The sequence below is a fragment of the Seriola aureovittata genome, chromosome 14, assembly GCF_021018895.1.
Source record: "Seriola aureovittata isolate HTS-2021-v1 ecotype China chromosome 14, ASM2101889v1, whole genome shotgun sequence".
NCBI lineage: Eukaryota > Metazoa > Chordata > Actinopteri > Carangiformes > Carangidae > Seriola > Seriola aureovittata.
Window position 1 is genome coordinate 7,585,832 of NC_079377.1, and position 26,903 is coordinate 7,612,734.

Consider the following 26,903-nt stretch of genomic DNA (forward strand, 5'->3'; position numbering starts at 1 on the left):
AAGCAGGACATAAACAAGGGCAGAGGAACGAGAGACAGTGCTCCACTTCTTAAATTAGGCCAGAAAAACAGGCTCGTAGAGCTCAGTTGGATTTCAAAGAAGTCAGGCGCAGTATCACTGCTATAGGTGTTATTATACTTAATTCAGACAGAAATTGCTAGTGTTGGAAAATGTTCAGGCACTTAAAGGTTAAATAGAGAGAAAATGGGCATTCAGCAAATAAAATTCACTCTTGTAGATTTGTATTCATGGACAGGAAATACATTCTTGTAGCACTGTTAAATTGTGCTGACTCTCAGTCTAGTTGATATTTCTGATTTGTTTGACAAAAGAAATACCTTGTTGCCAGTATAATGTCTCTGTTGATTTCCCTGCTGCTATGTGATAAGATCCTAGAGCAGATAATGACTGAATATGAGAAATGGCACAGTTAAACCATTATTGTGGCAATAACCATATAGTACATTTCTATTCACATTTGTACAAATGCAAACCATGAATGCAATCATTTAAAATCTGCCACATCACATTTTCTTCGTGCTTGCAAACTAGGAAACCAGATTTCCTGTGTTGGAGTTCTGAATGAATGGACATAAACCTAGACTCTGATGCCTCTCTGTTCTTTCCCCATCTCTGTATCACTCTCTATCACACATTAAAACACATTAACCCCCCCACCCCCCACCCCCCACCCCACCCCCTTCTATAGCTCAGAGAGAGAGAGAGAGAGAGTGGGAGTGAGAAGGAGCATGTGTACAAATGAATCAGTGCTGTTTGTTGTACTGTTTCAGGCTCGAGCTGTTTCAAGTAGCGAATTTGAGAGAGAGCAGATCATGTTTAGTAAGCTCTCTCTCATTATATCAGACCCTGGGGAGAGAAGGGACCTCTCACTCCATACTATCAAAGCCATGGAGCTGCCTTAGAGGACATGCTTCAGTATGAATAGAGGCTCTAGAGTATATACAAAAAGTAGCATGCCCAGCCCTCATCACCCCTCTCAGTGGGAAGCTGCCAACATTCAAGGTTTTGATCAAGCCTTGCCGTAATGGCTGTGGGTGACAGGTATACGAGACCATAGTTGTGGGAATAAATAGCTTGATTAGCATAATGCATCACCATCAAATTCAGTTTTCAGAGTGTGTGAAAGAACTACTTTTTGCCTGAGTGCAGCATTCATATACCTTCTGGGATTGTATTTCATAGGACAAAAACACAATTATGTAAACAGGGTATTTACCTCTGCACCGTTGGAAGGTAATATAATTTACTTCCACTTTGTGCATGATGCTCTGTCACTATGTTGTGTGTGTTTTGGCTGCTTTGAATAGGCTCTGTAGCGTCCTTTGTCCACCAAAAGCGTATTTCCTCTCTTTTCAGCAATCATAATTCACCTGATACTCGGAGCGCTTACCTCCAGAAATCCTAGCCATATTGATCCATCTGGAGCCGAGCGACATCGCTATAAACAGGCTAATCTAACATAAAAGCTGGCCTCTCAATGCCCCAGCCTGTTGAAACGATTTAGTTCTGCCTGGTAGCAATGAATAAATAAATAGATAAATGAGACACACAATCACGGGCTTGATCCTGCAGAGCATCCCAACCGCATGCGACTGGAGGCAACAGCTCTGAGATAGGAGATTATTTGAAATAATATCCTTTAAATTTTGCAGGTCTTTAGTGCCACAGGGTTGGGAATGGGGATGACGGAGAAGGGAGGGTAGTGATTATCAGTCAAACTCCTGTCTTCTCCTTGCCTCTACCTGCACCTTGTATCTGAACCTTGCGACCTTTCGCTATACTCACATGTGATTAATTGCTACTTTGGCTGTCCACTAATAATCTGTGTGATAATTATCAAGGGAATGGCTGCGTCACCTGAATGTTACTCAAACCAGACTTGCCACTTACCTCTGCCTCCCCCTTTCCATTCTCCTCTCACCCCCTGCCTTGTTCCTGCTTGACTGGCTGCCAGTAGACTGAGGTTACTGCCATAGGAGTAGTTTGGGGGGGGGGGGGGCTCAGACACCCGTACATCTGTCTGGATTACAGCAATTCATTTTAACCTTCAGCAGCCCTTGCCAGATGCTCTCATAACACTTACTGGACAGTTTTGCACTTAGAATACACCAGTACACTATGAAACATAACCTGTGCTCTCAGGACTGTTGTACAGATACATGTAAACCTTTAGAGGAAACATATGGTTTAAGAGGAGGTAGGGGAAAAGGGCTTTGAGATTCCCTTTGAGATTTGTTGAATTAAAAAACATTTTTAAAATTATTTTCTTTGATGAATTCTTTAAACCCACAGCTGTGTTTCCCTCCTCTCTTTGGCCATTATTAATTCATTGACATTTTGCTTGGATGGAAATAATCAGGATGTTGAGGAGTGGGTATGTGATTGCCTGCAGTGAATAGACTGATGTTTAATATGGTAAAAACAGAATGAGATTCCTCTCACCATTTTCTTTCCCCTTGTGGTTGTGAACTGTGGTGTTTTGCAGTTGCGTGAATTTAGTAGACATTTCTATCCCAATTAACCCTACATCACATTAATATGAAAAGTAGTCAGTCATGTGATTGTTTGTGCATTATGTTAACCCTGGAGTAAAGAAACAACACCTTCTCTCTTAGATACAGAAGATCTTTTGGTTCTCTTCACAGACTTATCTGCACCTCAACAATCAATCTTAGAGAGCATTAGGAATGTTGATCAGTAGTAATCCACAGTCCTCCCTCAAGTCCGACCGAATCTTTTCATCCTTAATTCTTATTGAACAGTAAATAAAACCTCAATGCGATTCTCCTGCGCAATATGTGCCCAGTCTGACTCGGTATCCACCAACTCTGTTTTTCCCCTTTTCCCTTCCAATGCTAAATCATATGTTTATTCCACGGTTTGTCTGTCAAGAATTCACAGCCGCATTTATGATTATGAATATTACATGTAATTTCCTCTATACTCTGATAAACAGATGTAAGACTGTAAACACTTTGAATTATATATTTGAAATTTCAGTGCTAAAATCAAACTGGATGCCAGCACTGTATATGTGAGCGAGCAATTCTAAAAATTGCAGGAGATATTTATCAGTTACATTTAGTGTTTGGATGACTTCCTCATTAGTAATACATGGCTTCTCTTTATAGCTCCTTCTCTGACAAACCAATCTTAATTTAGATGCCTCATCATGCATTTTATTTTTAGCCCTCTAGAATTTAATTGCATTTGATTTATTCAATTAAAATGGTTTGCCACAATAATTGTCACCGCTTATAGAATAAAAAAAAATACTATGTTTTCATTAAGTATAGCCTCATCACATAATGGGTCAATGATAGATTTGTGTCTTAGAGGGTTTAGAAGATGAATACTACTTTGCAATAACAAGTAATTAGAGCTTCCAGCTCATCTGCAGATTGAAGTCTTGGTATTGATTCAACAGTGTTTTTTTGGTAATGTGCTCCATGAAGAGCAGAGCTGTTCCCGCCATCTTTCTGGCAGTGAGCTGTTAGCCTCTGGCAATACTACTGCTTTCTGAACTGACTGTGACCAACACCAAAAAAATGTCAGGTCAATAGATGTGAGAAGGGATTTTTCTCGGAGAGTAAAATTAGGGAAAGTGTGTCCTTCTTTTACGTCTCACTGTATCTGAGCTGTACCTGCAATGTGATTTTACAGCTGTAGATCGGTTACATTTGCAAAATGAAAACGTGAGTGTGTGTCTGTGGAAAGCAGACGTGCCTCTGACTCCTGGCACATTGTAGTCCCCTGCTGCCTCCGGTGCAATTAATGATCTTGCTTACAACATTAGCGCCACAATCATGAAAAATCGCGTTGAAGCACCAAGTCCCCCAACATATTGAGTTCAATTCATCAAGGGCTTCATGCTCATTGGCGATGTCAAACTTGGTCTCAACATTATTGAGTGCCTTGGTAATCAAGTACCTGCCATAAGCTCCCAGGAGTGATTATCTTTTTGAACATACAGTTCACGAACAGATATGATTTGTCTTGAGATTCAGTAAATGACTCCTCTTGTTTTTGAGTTTTACAGCATATCAGCCGCTCAGATAAAGTTAAACTCAGAAATCTATAAAATGTCTTTGCTAATTCATTGTTTTGTCAGTGTATGGGCAATTGTATCAGTGACTGGAATTTTTTAACTTCATCTACTATACAAGTGCACAACTTCTGAAGACTGTCTGCAAGACAAAGATATGAACAGGAGTTGAAATCCACTTTAGAGACTTACTGTCTTTTTCTTATCAGCAGACAGACACATCAAGATCAGCCATGGGTCAAACAGCCAGTGTGGTATCCTGGGAATTCAACACTTCAGGGTTTTTAGACATTTGAGATTATAATATCATTCTTTCTCTATCTCGTGAAACTTGAAAACATGCGATGGTCATGTCAAGCCATTCTTTATGACTGCAGTCTGTGAAAATTCAAGGTTGTAGAGGTTGCACATCAAAAAGCCATACTTTAGAGTTGTAGGCTATTAAAATTCTCATTAGGGAGGGGGAAGCGTAGTCTTGCATAGCTCAGTAGGATGCAGATAGAGTTAGAGTTTGACAGACAAAAAGCAGGGTGTATAAGTGGCATCAAGACAGGGATCATCAAACAGCAGACAGCTCTCCTTGGCATTGTAAATCACTGCAGTGCCGAAGGGCATCATCTGTCCCCATCTCCAAATTTCAGTCAGAGTATGTAGCATGTGATAGCGCTGTTTTCCACAGATGGTGTACACAATCAATATGTACCATTTGTTTTGTTTATTTGCATCATCAACAATCATACACATTCGTTGGTCTCCCAGCACTGTAGCACGTAAACACAGGACATGAACACCAGTTTTCCCATCTATTGTCACCGGCAGACAAGCCTGTGGATGTTTATCCTACACCAGAAAGAATATTCAGTATCACATTAAATAAATAAAAAATCTGACTCATAAAAATAATGAAACAAATTCAATTACAAACCAACATCAGTGCAATTCTGTAGCATAAACATTATGCTTCTGCAAATACTGATACTGAATGATCACATTGGGAGGGAGTGCTCAGCAGTTCAGAGTGCACAGGGTTGTTAACAAAGAGAAGTAAATGTCCATAAGATAAACAGCTTCTAACACTGAATCAATTGTTGATTTTTTTGCTGTAAACAAAACCAAGATGCAATAACAATTAGTAGCACACGTCAGTACTGCAATGCAGACAGAATCCAAGGGAAAACCAAAGAAATCTTTCACTCCACCCTGTAGTGGTGAATGGTGATCACTTTAAGTTCATTTTCACTGTAAACATAATGACACTGATGTAAATGATACCTCACTGGAGTGACTGAGATTTGTGTAGGTGCAGAGCAACATGCTACAGAGAGATACTGTAGGGGTTGTGTGTCTCATTATATTCAGTGCTCCCTAATCTAAGACCCCTCAAGCCCTCTCTAAGTGCCCTGTTACTAGATTCAAAGTATCAAAAAGCTGCAGATTCAATTGAAACCACTCAAATACAAATGCCTAATGGGGTTTACACACTACAATAGGACAAACAGTGTTTTTGACTGTAATCATAACTTGAAAAGTTGCTTTAAGTATCATACAGCTTTTTTGACGTATAATGCTGATGGTCCAGACTGAGTCATGACAGGAAATGTTCATCGTAGAATATAGAATGTGAAGTATTGCTGCTCTATATGTGCATTCTATGCAAGAATAGACATAATAAACCTACTGTAGCATATTCATCATATAAGATATCTTTGTGGCCAGCATTGGCCACAATTGGTGGCATCATATACATTTCAGAATTTACATATATTCATATATACAGGCACATTTAGTGCAAGATATTTTTAATCTTTTAGAACTTTTGTTCATCAGCGTATTTTCACAATCCAACATCTTGAAATGGATCTGGTCCTACTCAAGTGGACCATTTACTAAAATTAAAACCACATAAGACCCTTTCAAAGGTTTGAGACCAGATTTTGTTTTGCACAGTAGTGACAAAAATAGATAACAGAAAGTGACACTATGCACAAAGTGATCATTTTCTATTTTCCATAAATGCATTGAAAATCAGTCAAATATGTGCACAGGGCTTGTCAAGCGTAGAAGATAAGCTCAGGAATCTGTCCCCCCTGCACCCCTGTGCCGTTAGTGCTGTCTGAGGAGCACTGGAACTGAAATGTCACTTTCCCACACTGCACCTCTGTCATCCCTTCCTGTCCAAAGTAGCTCAGCTCATTTCCATCCAGAACCACACTGGCAGTGTAGAATGTATCAGGCTCGATCTGGACTGGGTACTCAAACCACGCTGGGAAGGTGTTGCTGGAACCATCAGAGAAGTATTTGCTGAGGTTTTGTCCCAGCAGTACTCCTTGACGTTTCAACTCAATCTTGGCACTGTACTCTGCTGAGCCACAGCTAGATCCGTACAGTCCAAACCCAGCAATGAAAACTCTTTTATCCACTGCGAACTGTATACTGTCACAGCGGCCCCGATAGCGCCACTGATTGCTTCTGTAGGCACAGGACTGGAATCTGTGGCAACGCTGGGGTGTTAGGCCTTTCCTGGGCTGGCTGACAAACTGCAGCTCAGGTTTCTTGGCTGCTGTGTACCACAGGAAGATGTCATTGGTCTCATTAAGCGTCAACACGCCCGACTGGGCTGCTCCATTGGCAAAATCATCCAGAGCCATTGTAGGGATACGTATCAGGTACATGGCCTTGCCCAAAACCTTACGCTTGTTGTCAGTTGAAGAGGTGAGCTCCTGTCTCTGACACTCAGCCTCAGCCCAGCTGAGCGCTGCCTCAAATACTACTATCTCTTTAGCGTTGAGTGTCTCTCGCTGTAGGATACTCTCCAGGGTCTGTGCGTCGATGTCACAGAAGCCCTCTGAGCGTAACGCCAGCTCGGCCTGGGCATCAATCACCTCCCAGCAGCGCTGTGTCAGCTCCGGCTCCTCGAACAGGCAGCTCTGGGAGAGTAACACGCAGGCATTTTTGGCGCTCAGGCTGGTCTCCAGGAAGTTGACGCAGGCACGTGCCAGGTGAGGGACAATGTACTTCTTGGCAGCATAAAGAGTGGCCAACACTGTGTCAGCACTCAAGTCAATCTCATCACAGTAAATATACCTGTTGACATAAAAATGTGACTTTGTCAGCTTTATAGATACCAGATCAAACATCAAAGAAATGTCATGCAAAGCGACATGGTGGACAAATATTTGTTAAAATGATATATGTGTGTGTCTGTGTGTGTGTGTATATATATTTATATATATATATATATATATATATATATATATATACACACACATCAAAAAATACTTTAGATGACTAAAGTTGAAACTGACTGATATTTAAGGAATACTGCATCAATCACAGCATCTGTTCAAAACTATGTTGGAAGACATGAAATGGGATTTTAAACACAGTGAAATCACTGTGCAAACTAATCAAACTAGCCAACAAAATAATATTCCTCCCACCTACTGTAGCCTGCTTGCAAGGATACAGAAAACAAAACTCATACATAAAAGTGATGGAGGAACAGGAAGCAGGAGGTAGAGAACAATATGGACTGATTCAGAATGGAAAGTGGAATTTATAATGAAATGAAAAAAGACAGATATAGATTCTGTCTTTGAGATACAGGAAAGAACTCATTTCAGTTCAATTGTATGACAGGGTAAGTGATGAACAGCTTTGTCCAAGACGTGTCAGAGATAGATATAGAGCAGTTTTATCATATAGCAGTTATGTACAAAGAGGACATTTGTTAAACAAAGGCATTCAAAGATCACAAGAACAGGGCCAGTCAAAGGAGGAACAGAGTGTTGAAAAGTTTAGACAGTGGAGAATCCTTACTTCAACATTGCCAGAAAGGCTGCTGGTTCCACATCTGGAATATGGATTTCATCCTTGTTTTCAGCAAGTTCACCATAAAACATTGCGTGGAACACTGAGCTCCCAACGGCCAAAACATACTGTTGGAATAAGAAGAGAAAGCAAAATGACACAGGGAAAAGAGAAATGAAAATATGCCATAGTTTTTCTGTGTCTTCACTGGAAACCACATGACATGTAGTAACAAAGTGGGAAAACAGAAATATTGCAAAAAAGGGAATTGCACTAAATCTAATTTGTTCACATGTGGCTCCTTCTCTTTACATGAAAACACAAATCTCTTTGTGGATATTGAGCTATGCTTCAATTCTAATCACTGGAGAGATTGACCCTGTTGAGTTTCTCACATAATGAGCAGTGCTCAACCATTTACTGTTTCCCCTGAAGACAGGGAGGCAGATTTCTAATGAACAAGATTGCCTCTGATAAAAATACAAAAAAAACAAAAAACAAAATCCTAATAAAGCAACTGAACAGAGTGCAACAGAAGTTCAATTTACTGAAATTAATGACTTATCTGAACTTGTGATGAAATCAGATGCAACACAAGGCCACTAATAATTTCAGTAATAAGCATTTTATACAAGACTGTGAATCCTAATCATACTCGAGAACATTTCATGTTGTAGGTTTTTGTGTGTATGTGCACACCACGAGTATGTGTAGGTGGGTGTGTGGGTGGTATAAATCTTCCCAAAAAAGGCACATAGACTTTCTCTTAGGTGATTAAATTGCAGTGAACCTATTCTAAAGTAAAGCTTGCCAATATGGGTTTCTGAAAACAATGATGTTATTGTTGTACACACTGACATTCATGTTTCTTTTTTTCATAAAGAGAGGTCAGTTGAAATACGCCTGCTCTTTTATGTGGATTTAGAGACGATATATATATCTATATCTATATATATATCTATATATATATATAGATATATATATACATATATCTTAGAATAAAATTAATCCCATCTCTTAGCCCATTGTTGTTGTTTTTTTTGGTTTTTTTGTTGTTGTTTTGTTGTTCTTTTTCAGATGTTCTCATACATTACTGTTTTTAGCTGATGGTTGCATCCTCCATCTTGGAGGGATATAACTTTGTTATCTGACTTGCTGCCAAATGGTCACAAGAAAGATTGCTGTGCTGAACGTCATTATATCCCATTGGCATAATGTCTCAACATAAAGTGCAGTCAAGTGATCCACAATGCCCTTCCATAACTGCATTCTATAAATGCACAAAGTGCACTGCAGTTACCAATCATAGATAATACATTTGGGCCCCATAAAAAGAACAAAAAAGATGACCCATACAGGGCTCATCTGACAGTGTAGATGTGGAATAGATAGCTGAGCCAAAGCTATGGCTACAAAATCACTTACCAAATATAATGTGAATGTTATAATCATATTCAAATAAAGTCGACATCATGATGTGCTTTTAGATGAGGCATGTGGTCCAGGCAACTATAAACCGTAATCAATCATTTATGTGAACACCTTGAAAGAGCAATGAGGTCAGAAGGTGAACTAAACAAAGAAGACAGAGGGTGTAAACCTGCAGGTGACTGTTGGGATAAACAGGTTGAATATGGGCCCAATTATAATAATCAAAGCTATTTATAGTAAATTCATTTTACTGTCATTCCAAAATCCAAAAGCTAATCAAGTAAGTGAGCACAAAAGTATTTCTAGGATGTGAGATGCAGAGTTGAATGTACCTTACTCTATGCTTTATCATTGTAACTGTGTTCTGTTGGATGTGTTTGATTACAGGTTGAGTAATTGAAGTGGGGTTTTTTTTTTTTAAAAAGGCTGAGCTAAAGCAGAGACAAAGACGATCCATCCTGTGTGATATGACTGCTGAAGAGGATATCCCTTCCTCCTTCGCTCACTCTCTGCCTCTATCTTTCAGCCTCATTTACATAAATAATTGAGGACTGTCTCAAAAAGACACATGGTGCGGAAGTGAGAATGGAGCACAAAGGATTTCAGTTCCATTACTGCTGGCAATGAGGAAGATAATTTTTATCCTGATATGATATGAACAACAATGGACTGGGCTGGCTGATTGCTTGTTTGTTAATTTCCTCCCTGCTACTGTGATTTTACTGGTTGATGAAATTCTTACTCTGTGTCCTGGCAGCCGCTGGGTTCTCCCAGGCTGACCCACCACAAAGTGCACATCTGCCATCAGCTCATTGTTGAACATTACTGAATTTCTAAGAAGGGAAAGAAGCACAAAAAACAGTTGAAAATGAATTTTACATTTATTATTCTGTACAAGAAGAAGGTAAGACACAAAAAGCATATCTTGACAATATTGGAGATGAGATTAGAGGAGAATCAATGCACATAAATCCACGTTTATGTATTTTATGTAAATGAAAGTCAGATTAATTAGTGGTGAGAGTGTTTAGCAGAAGTGCAAGCAAAAATAGTAACTTTCATGTATTTTTACATTTTTTTGCTCTTCTAAAAAGAAAAGTTTTATGATTGGATAAAGTGTCCAAATTACTTGAGAACTGGTTTTTAAAGTATTACGTAGCACACTTATGTATTTCATAGCGAAATCAGCTAAATTATATCATAGCTTAACCATTTTTAGCTTAAACTCTTTATATCTCCATAAAGAAAGACAAACGAGACAATGAACTGAATGGAAAATCCCCACTGTGAAAGAATGGGACCAACAATAAAGCTGCGTTCATATATTATTGAGTAGTGGAACATGTCACAGGGGTGTGTAAACAGCCCCATGATGTTCTGGAGAGACAACAAAGCCAGGTCGCAAAGAACACATTTTGCTCTGGACAGCTGGGGTCTTTTACTGATAGGCCAAGGTAAATATTTTGCTTTTAGTACAGAGCAGCCTCTGCCTGTTGTGCATGTCAAACGCACCCAGTGCCTGTTCGCCCTCTGTTATGTCAGAGCGACAAAGTCTGCAGGAGCAGGAGAGGGTGTAAACAGAGATACCTCCAGCAGATTGAGGGCAGGGCAGAGGGAACCACACACACACACACACACACACACACACACACACACACACACACACACACACACACACACACACACACACACACACACACACACACACACACACACACACACACACACACTTACAAGTTGTCATAGGTCACTTTTAGGGACATTACATGGACTTACATTCATTTCCCTTACCCCTAAACATAACCTAACCTTAACTTTCCCCACTTGACCCAAAAATCTGCTTTTTCCCTAGTGAACAAGCCGTCCCCAATTCACTGGTTTTTAGTCTGAAATTTTTCCCCAAAAGTAGCTTATGACACACATACACACACACACACACACACACACGCAGGCAAGCAGGCAAGCAGGCAAGCAGGCAAGCAGGCACCACATTTAAACTAACACAGAACTCAATATACATGAGTAGTTACCCAGACTAAGTGTTTTGTGATAAATTTTTACATTCACCAGGGATTCCGTTCATAAAATTTTGTATTGTGTAATGAACATACAGTTGAACTTTATGAGAAATTTTCAGATTACAATTTCAAATTCATCTCCCCTGAATGTAATGTTGATTTAAAAATTGTTGGCTCAACAATAACAATTGCTAGTGTGTGCAGAGACTTGGTTGTACCTACCTTTCTCTTATAGTGGAGTAGAGTCCCTGCCAGTTACAGTTCTGTATGGTGTTGTTGTTGTTGAGGTTCTGCTGCTGATACAGTTGCACTGTGGTGGTGGATGCCGGCTTTTTGGTGGGAAAAATATCCGCTGCCATCTTCTTCTTCTTCTTGCTCCTCAGAGTGATTATCTCATAACAGACTGGGGGCAGCTTGGAGCTGCCACTGGCATTCCCTTTTTTGGAGCTTTTACTTGACTTGCTTTTCACTGACTCGGGAAGCATTAAGAAGAAAGTCAGACATTTCATGTTCCTTCCCTTGGCATCGACCATGAGTGTGTTCAACTGCCGAGCAGTGGGAGTGCATGCAAAGAAGACATTCACCTGGAGCAGGCAGGTGCGAGGGACGACCAAGGGGGGACTTGGAAAGAGCACAGACTTGAGCTGAACTCAGATCCTGTGTGATACCTTTCGGGAACTAACAGGATAACTCTCTTGTTTTGCCCGTTTTCTTCGCTCTTCTGAAGAGGCAGGTTCAGACCGGTGATCTGAAGGCACTTTTCCTGTGTGAAGTTTGATCTGCTGACGGAGAGGCTCTTGGGGTTCCCATTCCTGCTTGTCCAGAATGATGTGATCAGCTCTTCAAATCACTTCTTTTTCTCCCTTGCTCCCTTGCTTCTCTCACTTACTGCTCTGCTGAGGGTTGGCCTGACAGCCCCAGATTTAGTACAGCTGCAGTGGTCCTCAGGCGGCCAGCGGTGTTTACTCAATTCCTTTCATTTCCCACTCTTACTCCCTCTGTGCTTCTCTCAGTCTCTCTTCATCTGTGGATCTCCCTCTTTCTCTCCAACACTTGTTCCTTTTTTTCCCCCTCCCTCTCCTCCATGGAGCGGAGTCATCTGCAGGATGCTGTAGCCGTGGATGCTGTGTTGCTCTGCTCAGCTACTCGTTCTGCTGACTACAGAGGTTGAATGGGAGAGTGCAGAGGAGCTAGAGAACCCCCCACCCCCACCCCTCACAGCACAGTACACAGCTCTCTCCGGAGCTCAGCCAATGGCAGCGCACAGCGTTCATGATTGGCTAAAGCAGCTTAGTGCAGCACATACTTGAATATGCAATAGTCAACGTCTCAATTAAAGTGACAGCCACGCTCCATAAGAATGATTTACTCATCCACAGTTTTACTTCCTCTGTTTGCTTTACCTGGAACCACAGCATTAGGTTTTCACTACAGCAAACATAGACTCCATGCTGTAATTCAAAAGGGCAATGCAAATATATATGCTCTTTTAAGGGCAGAATTTGCTTAATTCATGCATCTTCTGACAGTCATAGTTCTTTTTTAATGAGCTTTGCATAAATGTATACAAACTTGCAATTCATTGTTCTTTGCTACTTTGATTGGACTTCTGACCTCTTAACTGTTTTGCCAGTTAAAAACCTTTTTAGATGCAAGTCCACATCAAACTGAACATCATATACACAATACACAAGCTTTTTTTATACTACTAGAATTTGATAATGTAGCATATTGCAGTGTGCTGATATTTCTGTATCTTTTTAACATTTTTTTTTTTTTGAATTAACATCCAGATTTTTGCATTTCAAATTCGTAAAACTGCTGTGTAATACCATGGAGTTTCTTTTGAAAAACCAACTGCTTCCAGTTCCAACCAAGAATGTGCTTGTACTTAAGCTTTCTTGTTAAGTCATCTCTTCAGGAGAATACATGGGGCTATAAATGTAATGCACTCTTTGCACAATGTATAATGCATACAGTTCCTTTTCTCTTCTTGTCTAGTTGGGCCTGTGCACACTGGGTATTCTATTTAAAGGTCCCATATTGTAGAAGGTGAGATTTCCATGTCTTTTTTCATTATGGAACTGGTCCAGGTGCTATATAAATACTGTGAAAGTATCAAAGTCCACGGAGAAATGCACACAGCCTGTATTCAGAAACAAGCCGACAGGACTTCCATAAGTTTGTGATGTCGCAAGAAAACAGTCACCACCCTCAGCTATGCCCCCATTATGACCCACCTTGACCTACTGTCCAACCTTGCAGGATTTGGTTTCTCCAAGTGTTTACCTGAAATCTGCAATGTTTTTATTTGATTACTATTAAAGTCACTTAGTGTTTTGTTTGGCCTCTCCAAGGGTCTTTTCAGCTTTTGAACTTTTTAACACTATTCTTCTACCAATGTCGCAATTATTTTATGTAATGTTTTATGAGTTACAGTTGGATTGAAAATCAGCTATTTTCTGGCTGTCTCTGTGTGGACTGCAAACTTGCTTACTCACAGTTAAGGGATGATATCCACAGCCTCGAGTCACAGCACTGAAAAAAAGATAAGCTGCTTGACGGCTTTGTCTCCATAGCTGCTGGCAAAGCATACCCCAGGCAAAGCATACTTCCGCCATAATTACCCTATAAGCACTGCCGTCATGCCGCCACGCCACCACCAGTAGACGTTCCTTCCATGCATGCGCCTTAATGTTGCTGCTGGTCTCTCGTCTGCAGTGCCAATAAATCCCTTTCAAAACTCCACATGTTCTGGCCGCTACGAAAAGGGTAGACTGCTCCTTCCCCTTCTCCTTGTAATCCACTTGCCATATTCCACTGTTGCTGTCCTAGCTGCCCAATCATGCACCTCCCTAATGTCCCAGATGGTCTCAGGTTCTGCATGCACACTGGCCCTGTACTGGTCTAGCAGCCAAGGAGAGTGAACTGGATGCAGGGGCCGCATGTTCTGCCACTCCTGCATTGGACCTCCACTGCATAGCTCCACACAAAATCCAGCTGGATGATTTCAGTGTGTGAATTTGACGGTCTGTTTGGCACATTTTAGTTCTGATTGACCATCGCCATAACAGGTGAGTTTTACCAAGCTAGCTGTGGTTGGTCTGGCCATACAGCACTCAGAAAACTGTCAGCCAATCAGAAGAACCAGTGTTTGATTTGTCCGCTCTGGGCTAATGTAGAAACATGGCTGTGCAACATGGCGGGCTCTGTGGAAGAGGAGCTGCTCCTGGTTGAGATGTGAAGGGCTCACTCTGAGCTAAATAAGACACAATGATTCTTAGTTTCTGGTAATTAAACATAATTATGAATATTATATTCCATTTCTGCTGGTAGATCAATCTAAATCCTGCACACTGGACCTTTAATATTATGACTACTATTGTGCACCTTGCATTGATAATAGTAGTACATTAAGTAGCACTATTTCTATTGTTAATAGTAATAGTAATCAATTATTTGAGTATTATATCTTTATTTATTAAGATTGAAAATCTAACTGGCAAAAAGAGCAGAATGAGGTGAAATTAGAAAGTCTTCCTTGAACCACTGTCACAATATTGATTTTTCCATAAACCCTAATTAACTGTAGTGTTTGTTGCACTGAGGAGCATTAGCACACTAAGCCTCCTCATACAGTGTGTGCTGTAGAACAGAGAAATTTGCTATGGTAACATGAAGGCAACATTACAGGGCACCATACTCTCAAATTGCAGGCCACTAGAGATGTTACCTTGGTAACCAAATCCACAAGCAACAGCGGGATAGAAATGTAGTATACAGACATAAAAACAATGAAAGTAGTACAGGAGAAGGTCTAATATTACTCTGCAGCTATTAACTATTATTTATGTCACAGTGAACTGTAAGTAGTCTTAATTTAGAGATGTATTTGTGTTGTGAATTTTATTTTACAGTCAACCAGTGCCCTTACTAACCACTAAACTGAAACTGTAATGTTTAAAAAGCAACATTGATAACTGGTGATAGAGTGCACATGATAAACCAACAGTTCTGCGATTTATCTGGCATCGTGGTCTAGCAGCCAATATGATAAATAGGATGCCAGTCTATATTACCGTAAATGGCTTCCTGCTTTCTTTAATTGCATTTTCTCTCCATTCATCAGCAGAAAATGTAATCTTGTTATTCACACATTCAGAGGTAGGAGCGAGAGCAGGAAGTAATGATGGTGTTGTCACAGCGTCAACATCACCTTTGTCTCACACTGTCGTCATGCAGTCACACATTTTCACAGAAAAGGAAAACATTAGCACGACAGTAGTGGCACAGAAATCTGCATTATGATCGACAAAGGCCGACAGTCCTTAGATAATCACTGATTAAAATAAATGCTGGTAATGGTAAACAATGGTAAGAATTAACTAAAATATAAGCTGATGTAAGAGTGCACAAAAATTTGAGAAATATTTATTAACCATTTTGATATAACATACCTAACAACCTCAACATACCTCAAATGCAATTTTTCTTTTTTTCGTATGTTTTTGAGATAACGCGCTGTAGAGACTATTAGATAATTTAATTTCTGTACATAGTTCACAGTTTAAATGTTTCCCTCATATTTCGGTGCTTGGCAAAACCCCAGCCTCAGTGTATTAACTTCAAAAGGTGAAGTTAAAAAGCAGCAGAAATCCACCAGCGCCTTTGTTGATTGCTTCTTGATGACAGTACTCAGTGCAGCACCTTTATCTTCAAAGTAGTTATACCAGGACACCTTCATCTTTTAAGAAGTAACTTCAGTCATCGCGAAATAATACGAGCCAGAAAAGGTGGAAATAGTAGAAATAGTAAAGTACCTGAAATAAATCAAGTTACTCTGTATCTGTGGTTGTTTACACCAGCACATAGTAGATTTTGTCAAAACGCTCAAGGAGTTTCCATTAATTAATGTGTGAACAAAGACAACATATCAAATTGCAATATAAATGCATGGTTCATAAATAATTAGATAATTATATTGTATTGTCTTATCAGAATTAAAGAAATATACTTTTAGTGGCTTTCAGACAGTATATTGCAATGACCGGCCTGTGCTCACAATGACCTGCCACACAACAATTTGAAATTTTAACAAAAAATTTGCTTTGAAACCCACTGAATACTGAAGTCAGTAGTTATGTTGTGGAGGTGACTGCTTGCCATTCTTAGTTGGAGCACAGAGATGCAGCCCTGTGTAGTGGCAGAACTCTTCTGCAGAGAGACACCTGCTGAGAGGCTTGGCTGAGCACAGCGGCGGAGAGAGGAGGATGGGAAATGAACTGTGATGCAGGCCTGGCACATGGAGGCAGGGACAGGTTCCAGCAGCTCGTCCAGTGGAAACCCCCTCACCCTCACCCCACACAACCTCCCTCACAACACACACACACACACACGCTCCTCCTCTGCCACCATTAAAGCAGGCAAGGGCACCCGACAGGTGGAAAGGGCGGAAGTGATGGCGTCTGCCCAGAGACGGGGCTTAGAACTCCTGAAAAAGAGAACTGTTAGTCAGCGGGGTCTGGGAGAGAGCCTGCAGTCATGCACAAGAACAGTGTGACGTTTGTGTGTGTGTGTGTGTGTGTGTGTGTGTGTGTGTGTGTGTGTGTGTGTGTGTGTGTGTCTGTTTGAGTGAAAGTAAATGCCAATATGCAAGTTAATGCATTTTATGAAACTGAAACTTGTGGTGTAGCCAGGTCCTCTTTCTGACACTGAACTGTGTCTCCGTTTTTCTTTTCTGCATGTTCACAAAAACCATCACAGCAGTAATTTTGCCAGTCATCTCAGATTTAGCTTCAGTTGCATAATCAGCTTGTCAAAATTTGAATTGAATAACAACTTTTAACAATGTCAAGATAAACATTTAATTCAAAAAACCCATCATGTATTGTTTGGTATGAATTTTTAACAATGTCAATTTCCAACGAATGGTTTAACACAGTAGATGAGATGATAGCCTCTCCTTTGGCTTACAATCAATATGTCACAGTCAGAAGATGTATGGGGGTAATTTTACTTGCCTCGAGAGCACAGAGAAGCCAGAGTGTAGGATGGCTGCAAGAGTCACAAGCCTCTCTGGATTACATGCACAAGAGCAGCCATTTTAAAGTTTACCCCACACATACAGTATCTATCTATTGTTGCATCTACGTATCCGTCTGTCTATGTATGTCAGTCTTTCTCTCTGTCAATCCTGCAGCTGCATATATACGTGTGTATGTGTGTATGGGTGCTGCTGAGTGCGTGGACACAATAATGACAGTGTAGAGAAGACCTTACAACCCCAGCCCACCACATGTTCACACGCCGACTCCCACGCACTTTCTACCGTTGCTCACTCTTCACCCTCTCTCTGCTGTCATATAGAAGTTGATAGCCCTAATTTTCAGTGTGATTAAATGTTTCACGCGTGGTATGACGCGGTCTTTGCAAATGCATTACATACTCTGCACTGCGGTTAATTCGGTTTCTTTGTTTTGAGTCTAGTTTGGTGCCCTCCTAAAGAATTGAGAGTTCTTTTGTGGTAGAGGGTTCAGTGTAGACCATTAACTGTGGGAGTTATTGTCTGAGCCTGGTCTCGGTTTGTATGTGCCTACACACCTAATGGTACTTCACCTTTTAACTCTATATTTACAGTATACAACAAAACGAAGTGTACCCGTGTGCTTCAATGATTTAAAAACGTACCATCTTACAATAATGGTATTATTTTTATGTTGAACTATAGGGTATTTGATGTATAATTAAAAACAAACAGGTTAGCTAGAGTACAATGAAAATACAGCCTCAGTGCAACATAAGCCATTACCTTTGTGACCGCTGCAACACGTCAGTTTACTTGTGATTGTTGCAGCAAATTTGATTACAATTTTTTGATTAAATAAAGATGGGAGAGAGTACAAGAGGATCAATAGGCTATTGAACATCAGCCGAAACACAGTTCCAGCACTGGTTAGGAAGTATAGGAAGAGCCGTACTACCAATAACAGAAGGCGCAGTAGCCATCCATGAAAAGTGATGCCACACACAATTCGCTATTTACGCAGCCTTGCATTGAAAAACAGACGGGTAAGTGCCCCTGACTTGGCACAAGGATTATCTGTGGAAATGGGTCTTTCAGTAAATGCTCATACATTCAGTATAAAGGACATTGCATGAAGTGGAGCTCTACAGACGGCGTCCAAGAAGAAAACACAAAACAGCACAAAAACAGCAAGATTAAGCCAAAGAACATGAAATGAAGCCTGATGAATGTTGGCAGCACATTCTTTGGTCAGTTGAAACCAAAATGAATTTGTTTGGATCGGATATGGTCCAGCATGTTTGGCTGGACCTGGCCAGGACAACCACAGTGACTACATCGTGGCGACCGTGAAACATGGAGGTAGCAGTGTGTTGACATGGGGCTGCATGAGTGCAAACAGTGACCTTTATAGATGGAACTTATGTATGCAAGTTTGTATACCAAATAGTGAATTGACTCCAAGTGTCAAGAAGCTTTTGTGGAGGTGTGCTTCCAAACACACTGGAAAAAAAATCACACACAAGAGTTTGTAAAGAAGAAAAAAAGGGAAAACTATGACCTGCATCTCTTCACTATAATCTAGTAGAACATGTTTGGAGTATTTTAAAGTGAAAGGCAGAGCAACAAACACCCTCCAGCAAAAAAAAGCTGAAGAGTAATTTGTGAATAATTGTGTGAGACTGGTACCATTTATGCCCAGAGGGATCAAATCTGTCATGAAAATAAAGGCGGACATTCAAAAAAAAAAAATATATATATAAAAAGAACGAAATCTCACTAATTAAGGATGCGCTGACTTCTGCTGCAGTTTTAAATATGGATTCTACATAACAGATTAATTAGTCAAACATTTCTGTTACCAAGTCAACTTGCTTCCTTTTCTTGGGCTTTACTAAAAACAAAACTGTAAACAGATAGGATTTTTAATTAGTTCACATTTTAGAGATATTGATCAACCATTTATCAGTTTTGCTGTAGACCGCGAATTGAGAGATTACAACTTTTACTGCATGTTACAATACCTTTTTTTAAAGATATTGTAACCAATCGCATGTGCAGGTGCAAAGAGGTTCATGACTTAGAAATGGAAAACTTTGACCTAAGGTTGATGATCATCCAGTCCATCATCATTACTGAGTGTTCACTAAAACCACAGTTTAACAACTGTAACTAGGTCTGGCAGGTCTGTGTAGGCTGAAACATTGTACTGTAGGGGCTGTGGTAAGATACTCAAGTTATTTCAGCCTTTGCAGGTGGAAAACACGAGAGCTTACAGTGTAAGGAATGGATTAGAAAGTGTTTGTCTGCCATAGTGTAAGATGCACACATCAGCATGTATGGTTTTCTCTGAGCTAAACTGCTGTAATTGCTTGTCAGTTGGTTAAATAGCTTTGGAAACCCCCTCCCCTCACACCTATTCTGTGTAACACACAACTATGTCTGCCACTTTTTGTGTGAACAACCAAGTGCAACACTATGAATGTTTTCAAGAGAGACTGAAAATTAGTGCTGTTATCCCCATTGTTAACAATATTTTGTCCCCTCCCCTCCCGTGAAGGACAGGTGTCACTCTACCTTTGAGTGTGACAGATTCAATCAGGTATAAACACTATCTGATGTAGTCAGACAACATGTCATATAAATCATTTATTTTCTATTATAACCCAGCACTAAGTATCCTAACAAGGTTATGACATAACTGAAATAACTGTCAATATTGTCCATTATCACACTGTACATATTATTAATGCAGTACAAGAAAATGCTGCTCCTTTATTTACATGTCTCATACACTCTCATTAGCTGGTGAGCATGCTGGCTTTTAGCTTGACATCAAGTGGTAAATCTGCCACTGTTATCACTATAACCTGCATGTGTGCTGTGCGTGAACAGAAAGCTTGAGAGGCATGGCAACAGTAATTAAGTGGGCAGTTGGCTGATGAAGACCCGGTGATGAGTTGTATCAGATTGTGGTGGTAGGTAGTGAACAAGTTTAAATTGTGGTAAGTTAGGTTAGGATATGGTCGAGGTTATGGATCTGAATCAGATCAGATCTTGTATCGTGCAGGAGGTTGAGGACATCAGATCAGAACAACCCCTTTCCAAAATATCCGACCTGTCTTTTAGTCTTTTACTGAAATCCAGCATCTAGAGATGCCAAGATGCGATGACGGCTATCTGGTTCTGGTTTGCATTGGTTCAACACACAGGAACAGGCAAACCACAGAGACCAAAGCACCTGCTGTTACAGAAGTGACAGCTCAGCTGTGAGTGGAGTTCAGAGAGGTAATGGAAAATTATTTTTAGTTTCTGATTTCTGATCCCCTAAAAGGTTCTTGCAAAGCATTGTAGGAGGGAGGATATTGCTCAGTGGAGATGGGGAAATGCTGAAAATTTGTCTGGGGACATTTTTAAAATGCGAAACGTAAACTTTGAACAAATCCTGACAAACGCTACTCATTAAGGAGCGCTGTAGCCAGAAGTTACTGAAAAGCCCTCTCTGAATAGCATTTAGTGCTAGCAGGAATATCCAGCTGTGTGGACTTTTATTGGTGATTTTCAGTGAGTTTAGTCCTGTGAAGCTCAAGATTATTTGTGATTATTACATTTTAGATTCCCACACAGGAAATACTAGGATCTCTCTTTTCCTCTTTTTAAATTCTAATACCATTAAGATCAATATGTGATTCATAAATTACAAACACTTCTGGCAGCAGGATATGCTTCTTCACAAATTTATAAGCGTAATAAACCACTACTTTATGAGCTCATATCGTTCATTAAAATCACTGACGTGGAATGTACTAAATTACATAACCAACATTGATTATCCTGTGATTCTACTCCAGTGTGGACACAGCTTATCTCCTTTACATAGATCGGTGAGGCACTGAGGTTGCAAAGCCCTGCAGTGGAAATACTTAATGTTCTGTGGATATGAGTTTTGATGTACAAGTCTGTGTTCCCTGACATCTCCAAGAGGAGATGCTACTGATGTGTGGGTGCTGGGGCAGCTACAGGGAGCTACCCAGCACTTTTAACACGCTGCCTTAAAATATTCAGCTTTCAGTAAAGCTTATTCAAAGTTGGTGCCAGATCTGTTTCAGTTGCAGTCAAATATTTATATGCTGTATCCTCATGTGTTTATCATCATATCATTGGGTGTTGGGGAGGGGCTGGGGCCACCACATGAGCATCAAAGACCTCTGCTGGCTCAGCCTCAGATTTCACAGACTTCTTTCTTGTCATCTCACCTGCATCAACTCATCTGCACCATCACTCGGTTGTTAAATCTTGAAATATTTGAGTCAGTGACGGGGTAATCAAGCAGGTCTGCATTCTAACCAAACATCACACCAGGTGATTTCATTGATTAGCATAACGTCAACCAGACAGAAGGTGTTTGTCATCTAAAATCTGCAGCTTAGTGATCTTTAGGAGCTAAAGCCTGCATGCTCTGAGGCACATAGTTGCCTATCCCTGCAGCACAGCACCATGCTCCACTGTATTTAAAATATGGAAAGCAAGGTGTTGACAAAGCTGTTTCAGGGTTGGCATGAGTCCCACTGATGCTGGAGAGACTGGCCATATGGTTCGTCTTCTGATGTGATTTAACATGTCTGTATCGCATGCAGATGCAGGAACCAGTGTATTTACACAGGACGTCTGTGTCATAACGTACACCTTACTGTGGCTTCGGCGTATACATTTTTGAACCGCATATTACCATAGGACTTGTGTTGTCTTGGACTGTGATAAATATGCATATGAGTATCTAAACAGACTCCTTATGTGTTCAAGCTGTGCCAAAGGAGCCCCAGAGGAGCAGAGTGCTGACCACGCACATACAGGCATGGAGAAAACAAAGAGAGAGAGAGGGGAGGAGCGAGAGAGGGAACAGACAGATGGAAAAGAGATATAGAGACAGTTTGTAATGAGGGTCCTTTTGTCGAGAGAGGAGGGGACGTCTCCTTACTGTCTTAACAAAGCAGAAGGGAGAATGGCAGCGGGATAACGGTAATGATGTGCTCAGCTGTCTAGATCATATCCATGGCATTTATACAAAGAGAGCGGGTGAGAGAAAGGGAGCTAGAGTGGTGTAAAAGAATAACATGTAAACACAGTTAAACATATTACAATGTTGACAACTACATCTTATTTAGCTTCACACTGAAATGATGCTGTTGAGGTGCTGTAGCATTGTACTCAGATGCTGTAGGTTGTTGCACTATGGATGCTTGGGTGACCCCAATAATCTGTATTGCAACATGAAATTGTACATGGGTTCGTGTTTATGTGTGTGAGTGAGTGTGTGTGTGTGTGTATGTGTGAGTGTTAATCAACAGAAACTGCTGGGCAGGAGAAGGTCAGAGAGGAGATTGGGTTTTCTGAACTGAGTGAAAACAGTCCCTATAGAAAGGCGTGGAAAAGCAAAAAGTGAGATATGGTTCTGTGGAGCACACGGGAAAAGCCCTTCAAAGCTGATTCTTAATCCCTTTTCTACCCCAGACCTCCTCCCTTCTCCTTCCCTCAGTTTAATCTCTGACACTGCATTAACATTTAAATTTTTCACAGCAATTTGAATCTAGTGTACACCACGACCACCTTGATTTATTCATTTATACTAATTACCTACTGCTGGGATGGGAGTGGATGGTTTAACCTTCTCACAGCTAATTTCTCATGATTTCTCCAAAGCTGCACTGCAGCCCCACAGGGGCAAAATCTGACCTTTTCCAATTTTATTATCAGCATCACAAACAAAATGACACTAATCAGGGTAATGTGCTGGCACCTTTAAACAGCATTTCATTCCATTTCAATTTATAGCGATAGATGACAATATGCCAATAAATGTATTTTTAATACATGTTCCTGTTTGCCTTGTAGGGTTTTTGTCTCAAACTTGTTCTCTGGCTGTCGACCAGTGTGTTGTATTCACTGGGTTTGAACAGCTGAAGCATTAAACCTGTTGCAGAGATTGCTGTGGAAGATTGTGAACTTTTGTTCATTTGTCTGTCACTCCAGCCACACGGTGGTAGCTTTAAGACAGCTTTTGGTTTGTTGCCCCTGGAAGGGACAAAATAAAGGCTATTTGAGACAAAAGCACTTTTGTGCCTTTGAGAGCCATGCTGCATGTGACAGTTTCACAAAAAGACCTGAGGTGAGTGACAGAAGAGAAGCCATACAAGTTTGAATGAGTTTTTAAGGAATTTTATTATTAGTGCCACGGGTGCTCAGCTCCGAGGCACTCCTCTACAGCTAGAATAGCTGAGAGGAGTGCCTCGGGTTTATTATTCTTCCGCCAAATTTCGGCGCGTAACTCGTCCCGCAGCTTTGAGAAAACCCTGGTAATATATACATCAAAACGTGCGTATTGATCCCGAAAGGGGTGCTATGACTTTTGGTGTTAAAATTCCAATTTTTCCCAAAGTTATTCCCAAAAAACTGGGAATAAATAATGCATTAGAAATGCATTGCAATTTTCTTTAGAAACCCACCTTTTTTCTACAAAATTGCACCTTTTTTCTGAGTCACCCAGCTCTCTCATACCTGCACGTAGAAATGTTATTCAAACTATAAAACGGAGGAAAACTTCTGCTCTCTCAAAAAGACAGGAACTGTTTTTACATAACATGTAAACTTTTCAAACTGTGAGCACTCAAAGGAGGAGAGGAAATCACTTTTTCTTCAAAGTTAGAGTGAAAGCGTCAGTTGGCTAGAGTGCATGAAGCAGTAAAAAAATAACCTTTATTTTTATTTTTAACTCGAGCTCGCGGCCAAACCGTAGAAAGGAGACAAATAATTCTTTCTGAAAATGTAGACATAGTTGTTGGGATTCATAAAATGTAACTTTGACAGGCAGGGTCTGCACAAAATTTAAACGGGGGTGCCGAGTCCGGCAGCAATACCTGTCTCACTCTCATTGACACCTAATGTAATCGTCTTTTTTTTTCAAAAGAATCTCACTCTGTCTTCGCACTGAGCTTACTCACTCATTTTAAGGAATATCTGAATAAAATAGAGACTGTAGAAACTTCTGGCTTCAGTGTCTGTCATGGTCTTTTCGGTTTTTGAAAAGAAGTAACGGTTTTCTCATAATTTGCAGTTGTTTGAAGCCATGTAGAAGCCAAATTCTGGGCAGATTTTCACATTGCCATGGCAACGGCAGCTCCTGACCTGTGTGCGTGCGTGCGTGCGCCTAGCAACCAGATAACCAACTCTCCAAGCTCCGCTAGCTTTACATTAGCCGCATGTTAGGTCTTAAATTACATTTAGTTAGGTCTTAAATATGTAAGTCCATTTACTGCTTCCTTTGTTGCTTTTTTTTTGTTTTGTTAAAAGAGTGAATGAAGTTGTGACGGTCTCCGCTGAGACAGAGGAGAGGAGAAGCTACTAGCCCTCTCTCGCTGTCACTTCTAGTCGTGTTGCTCTCCTCCCCAGTAATGTTAAATTTAGCACAGAAAAAAACATAATAGTGGTAATTTAAATAGCGGTTCATGGGATTTATTAACCCTCAGGGGTCCCTCTGTCCTTTTTTGGACATTTTCTTCACTTTTCTTTTTTGATTTGCTGATCATTTTGGCTGTGTTACAGCTGAAGGTATGAATTTCTGCAAGAAAGTGTCTTTTTTGACATATTTTTAAAATCTAATGTCAGTTACTGTTACAGGTCTATTATACACTGGTAACACATTTTGTACCCTCTGGGGTTCCTCGCGTCCAAAAAAGGACACACAAAGAAAATGCTATAAAATCATCATATATCAATATTTTTTTCTGCTTTTTTTTGCATAAATCTCTTAAACCACTTCAGTTCTGCTCAAACCTACCAAATGTTTATTAGTTTTCAGGATTTTAACCCTTTAAATGCCAGTTTGAAGACATGTTGCCTCTTGTTTTATAAAAAAAAAAAAACACAGAATATGAGATATTTCCCACATAATACATGATGGAGGGATGTGACATTGTTTTATAAAAGAGTCTTTTATATCAAGACATTTCTCAAAACCAGAGTATGATCAGGGTGACTTTTGAACACTGGAAATAAATCATGTACTCATCCCGGCAGTAGTCCCCGTGGCACTCAAAATTTCCCTGGAATTTTGTAGTTATTATTAGTAACTTATTTACTAGAATAAGTTATTAACCAAGGTGGTCAGTCAGTTATAAAGACTGTGTGGCTGAATAAAACATTGAATTACTGTAAACAAAACAGTTTGTGGAGGACTGGAGGGAGGAGTGGAAACAAAGGTTATTAAAGCCACTTAATCAGTCCTGAGGGCCAACTGCACAGATGGAGAACAAGTCCAACAACAACAATAACAGCAACAAGTCCTCCAGACGAAACGCTAAAATAGGTAATATGTCATTTTGTGTCCTTATCGGAAGGACAACATCTTTGTCAGTGTCTTCCAAAAATGCATATGTTTGCTATAAAAAGGATTCATATGATGTCAGGTGACCATGTTTTCTGAGCAACCATCTCTATGGTGAAAGTTGGTTTGGGCTTAGGCACAAAACTATTTGAGCAGGTTAGGGTGATATTGACGTAATGGTTAAAAGAGATTTGTCTTGTCAAGTACAAGTAAACATTTGTTATTTGAGGCATTAGGACAAATAATCAGTGATGCTGTTTTTCTGGCGAGGTAGTCTCATATTTCCTGACACCTCAACCCAACCTGTATACTGTTCCCTGGCCCAGGAAGCCCAACCCCCTATAACAACACAGGTAACAGTGTCACTGTGGACAGTTGGAGTCTAACCTTTACATGCATGCAAATCAAACATATGCACAGTGCCAATTAGACTGCCAACTGAAGGATTCTGTGTTCTTTTCTGTTTTGTTGTGTGTGCTAAGCCCCTGGGCATCTGGTAATTTCTCAGCACAATTAATTTGAGTAAACTTTCTTAAAAGGTCAGCAGTGAATGATGGATTATGGCTTGTTTTAATTAAGATTTTTTTTTTTTTTCTGTGAGATCAAAGTGAGATAGTGAGTCAACACAAATGCAAAGCTTCTTTTTAACCATCTTTTTTGACTTGCAGGAGATTTTAAATAGTCTGGATCTATTGATGCAGTTGTGATGCAGTGGTTAGCACTGTCACCTCACAGCTAGAAGGTTCTGGGTCAGAACCTGCCAGCTGACAGGAAGCAGTTCTCCTCATTCTTGCGTGGGTTTCCTCCAGGTGTTCCAGTTTCCCCTGCAGGAGAACCTTTGCGGTTTAATGATATGCAGGGTATATGTGGGTGTGAATGGTTGTTTGTCTCCATATGTCAGCCATGTGATAGACTAGCAACCTGTCCGGGGTGTACACTGCCTTTTGCCTGGTGTCAGCTGGGATTGACTCCAGCCTCCCCGCAACCCTGAAGGATAAGCAGTATAACTAATGGATGGATGGATCTATTTGCTAATGCTGTATGCATGTCACTTAGGTATGAGTGACTGCACTGATGCACGTTAAAACACTCCTTTATACTCTTGACTTCAAACCAATTTAGATACAAGGGATAACAAGTGATATTACCCTGAAGCATTGTCATATTTGTGGTTTG

At 40.4% G+C, this 26,903-nt stretch overlaps 1 protein-coding gene and 1 long non-coding RNA gene across 2 annotated transcripts in view; one reads left to right on the top strand and one right to left on the bottom strand.

Annotated features, from left to right (window-relative positions):
* LOC130181514 (uncharacterized) overlaps window positions 1-26,903 on the top strand; it is a 91,178-nt gene that overhangs the window by 46,644 nt on the left and 17,631 nt on the right. The gene's annotated exons all lie outside the window — the stretch shown is intronic.
* Window positions 4,767-12,502, bottom strand: LOC130181513 (BTB/POZ domain-containing protein 3). Its single transcript, XM_056395779.1, has 4 exons — window positions 11,548-12,502; window positions 10,050-10,140; window positions 7,886-8,004; window positions 4,767-7,150 (listed from the first exon to the last, which is right to left on the bottom strand). Exons 1-4 carry the CDS (start codon window positions 11,856-11,858, stop codon window positions 6,118-6,120), a joined length of 1,554 nt encoding a protein of 517 aa, XP_056251754.1. The 5' UTR covers window positions 11,859-12,502; the 3' UTR covers window positions 4,767-6,117.

Bases quoted from the DNA above. Each gene is read 5' to 3' on its own strand.
- LOC130181513 (XM_056395779.1), bottom strand. From the start codon at position 11,858: ATGGTCGATGCCAAGGGAAGGAACATGAAATGTCTGACTTTCTTCTTA. The intron at 8,005-10,049 runs GTAAGAATTTCA...TTATTCCAACAG, and splicing joins AGCGGCTGCCAGGACACAGA to TATGTTTTGGCCGTTGGGAG. The intron at 7,151-7,885 runs GTAAGGATTCTC...TTATGTCAACAG, and splicing joins GCCTTTCTGGCAATGTTGAA to GTATATTTACTGTGATGAGA.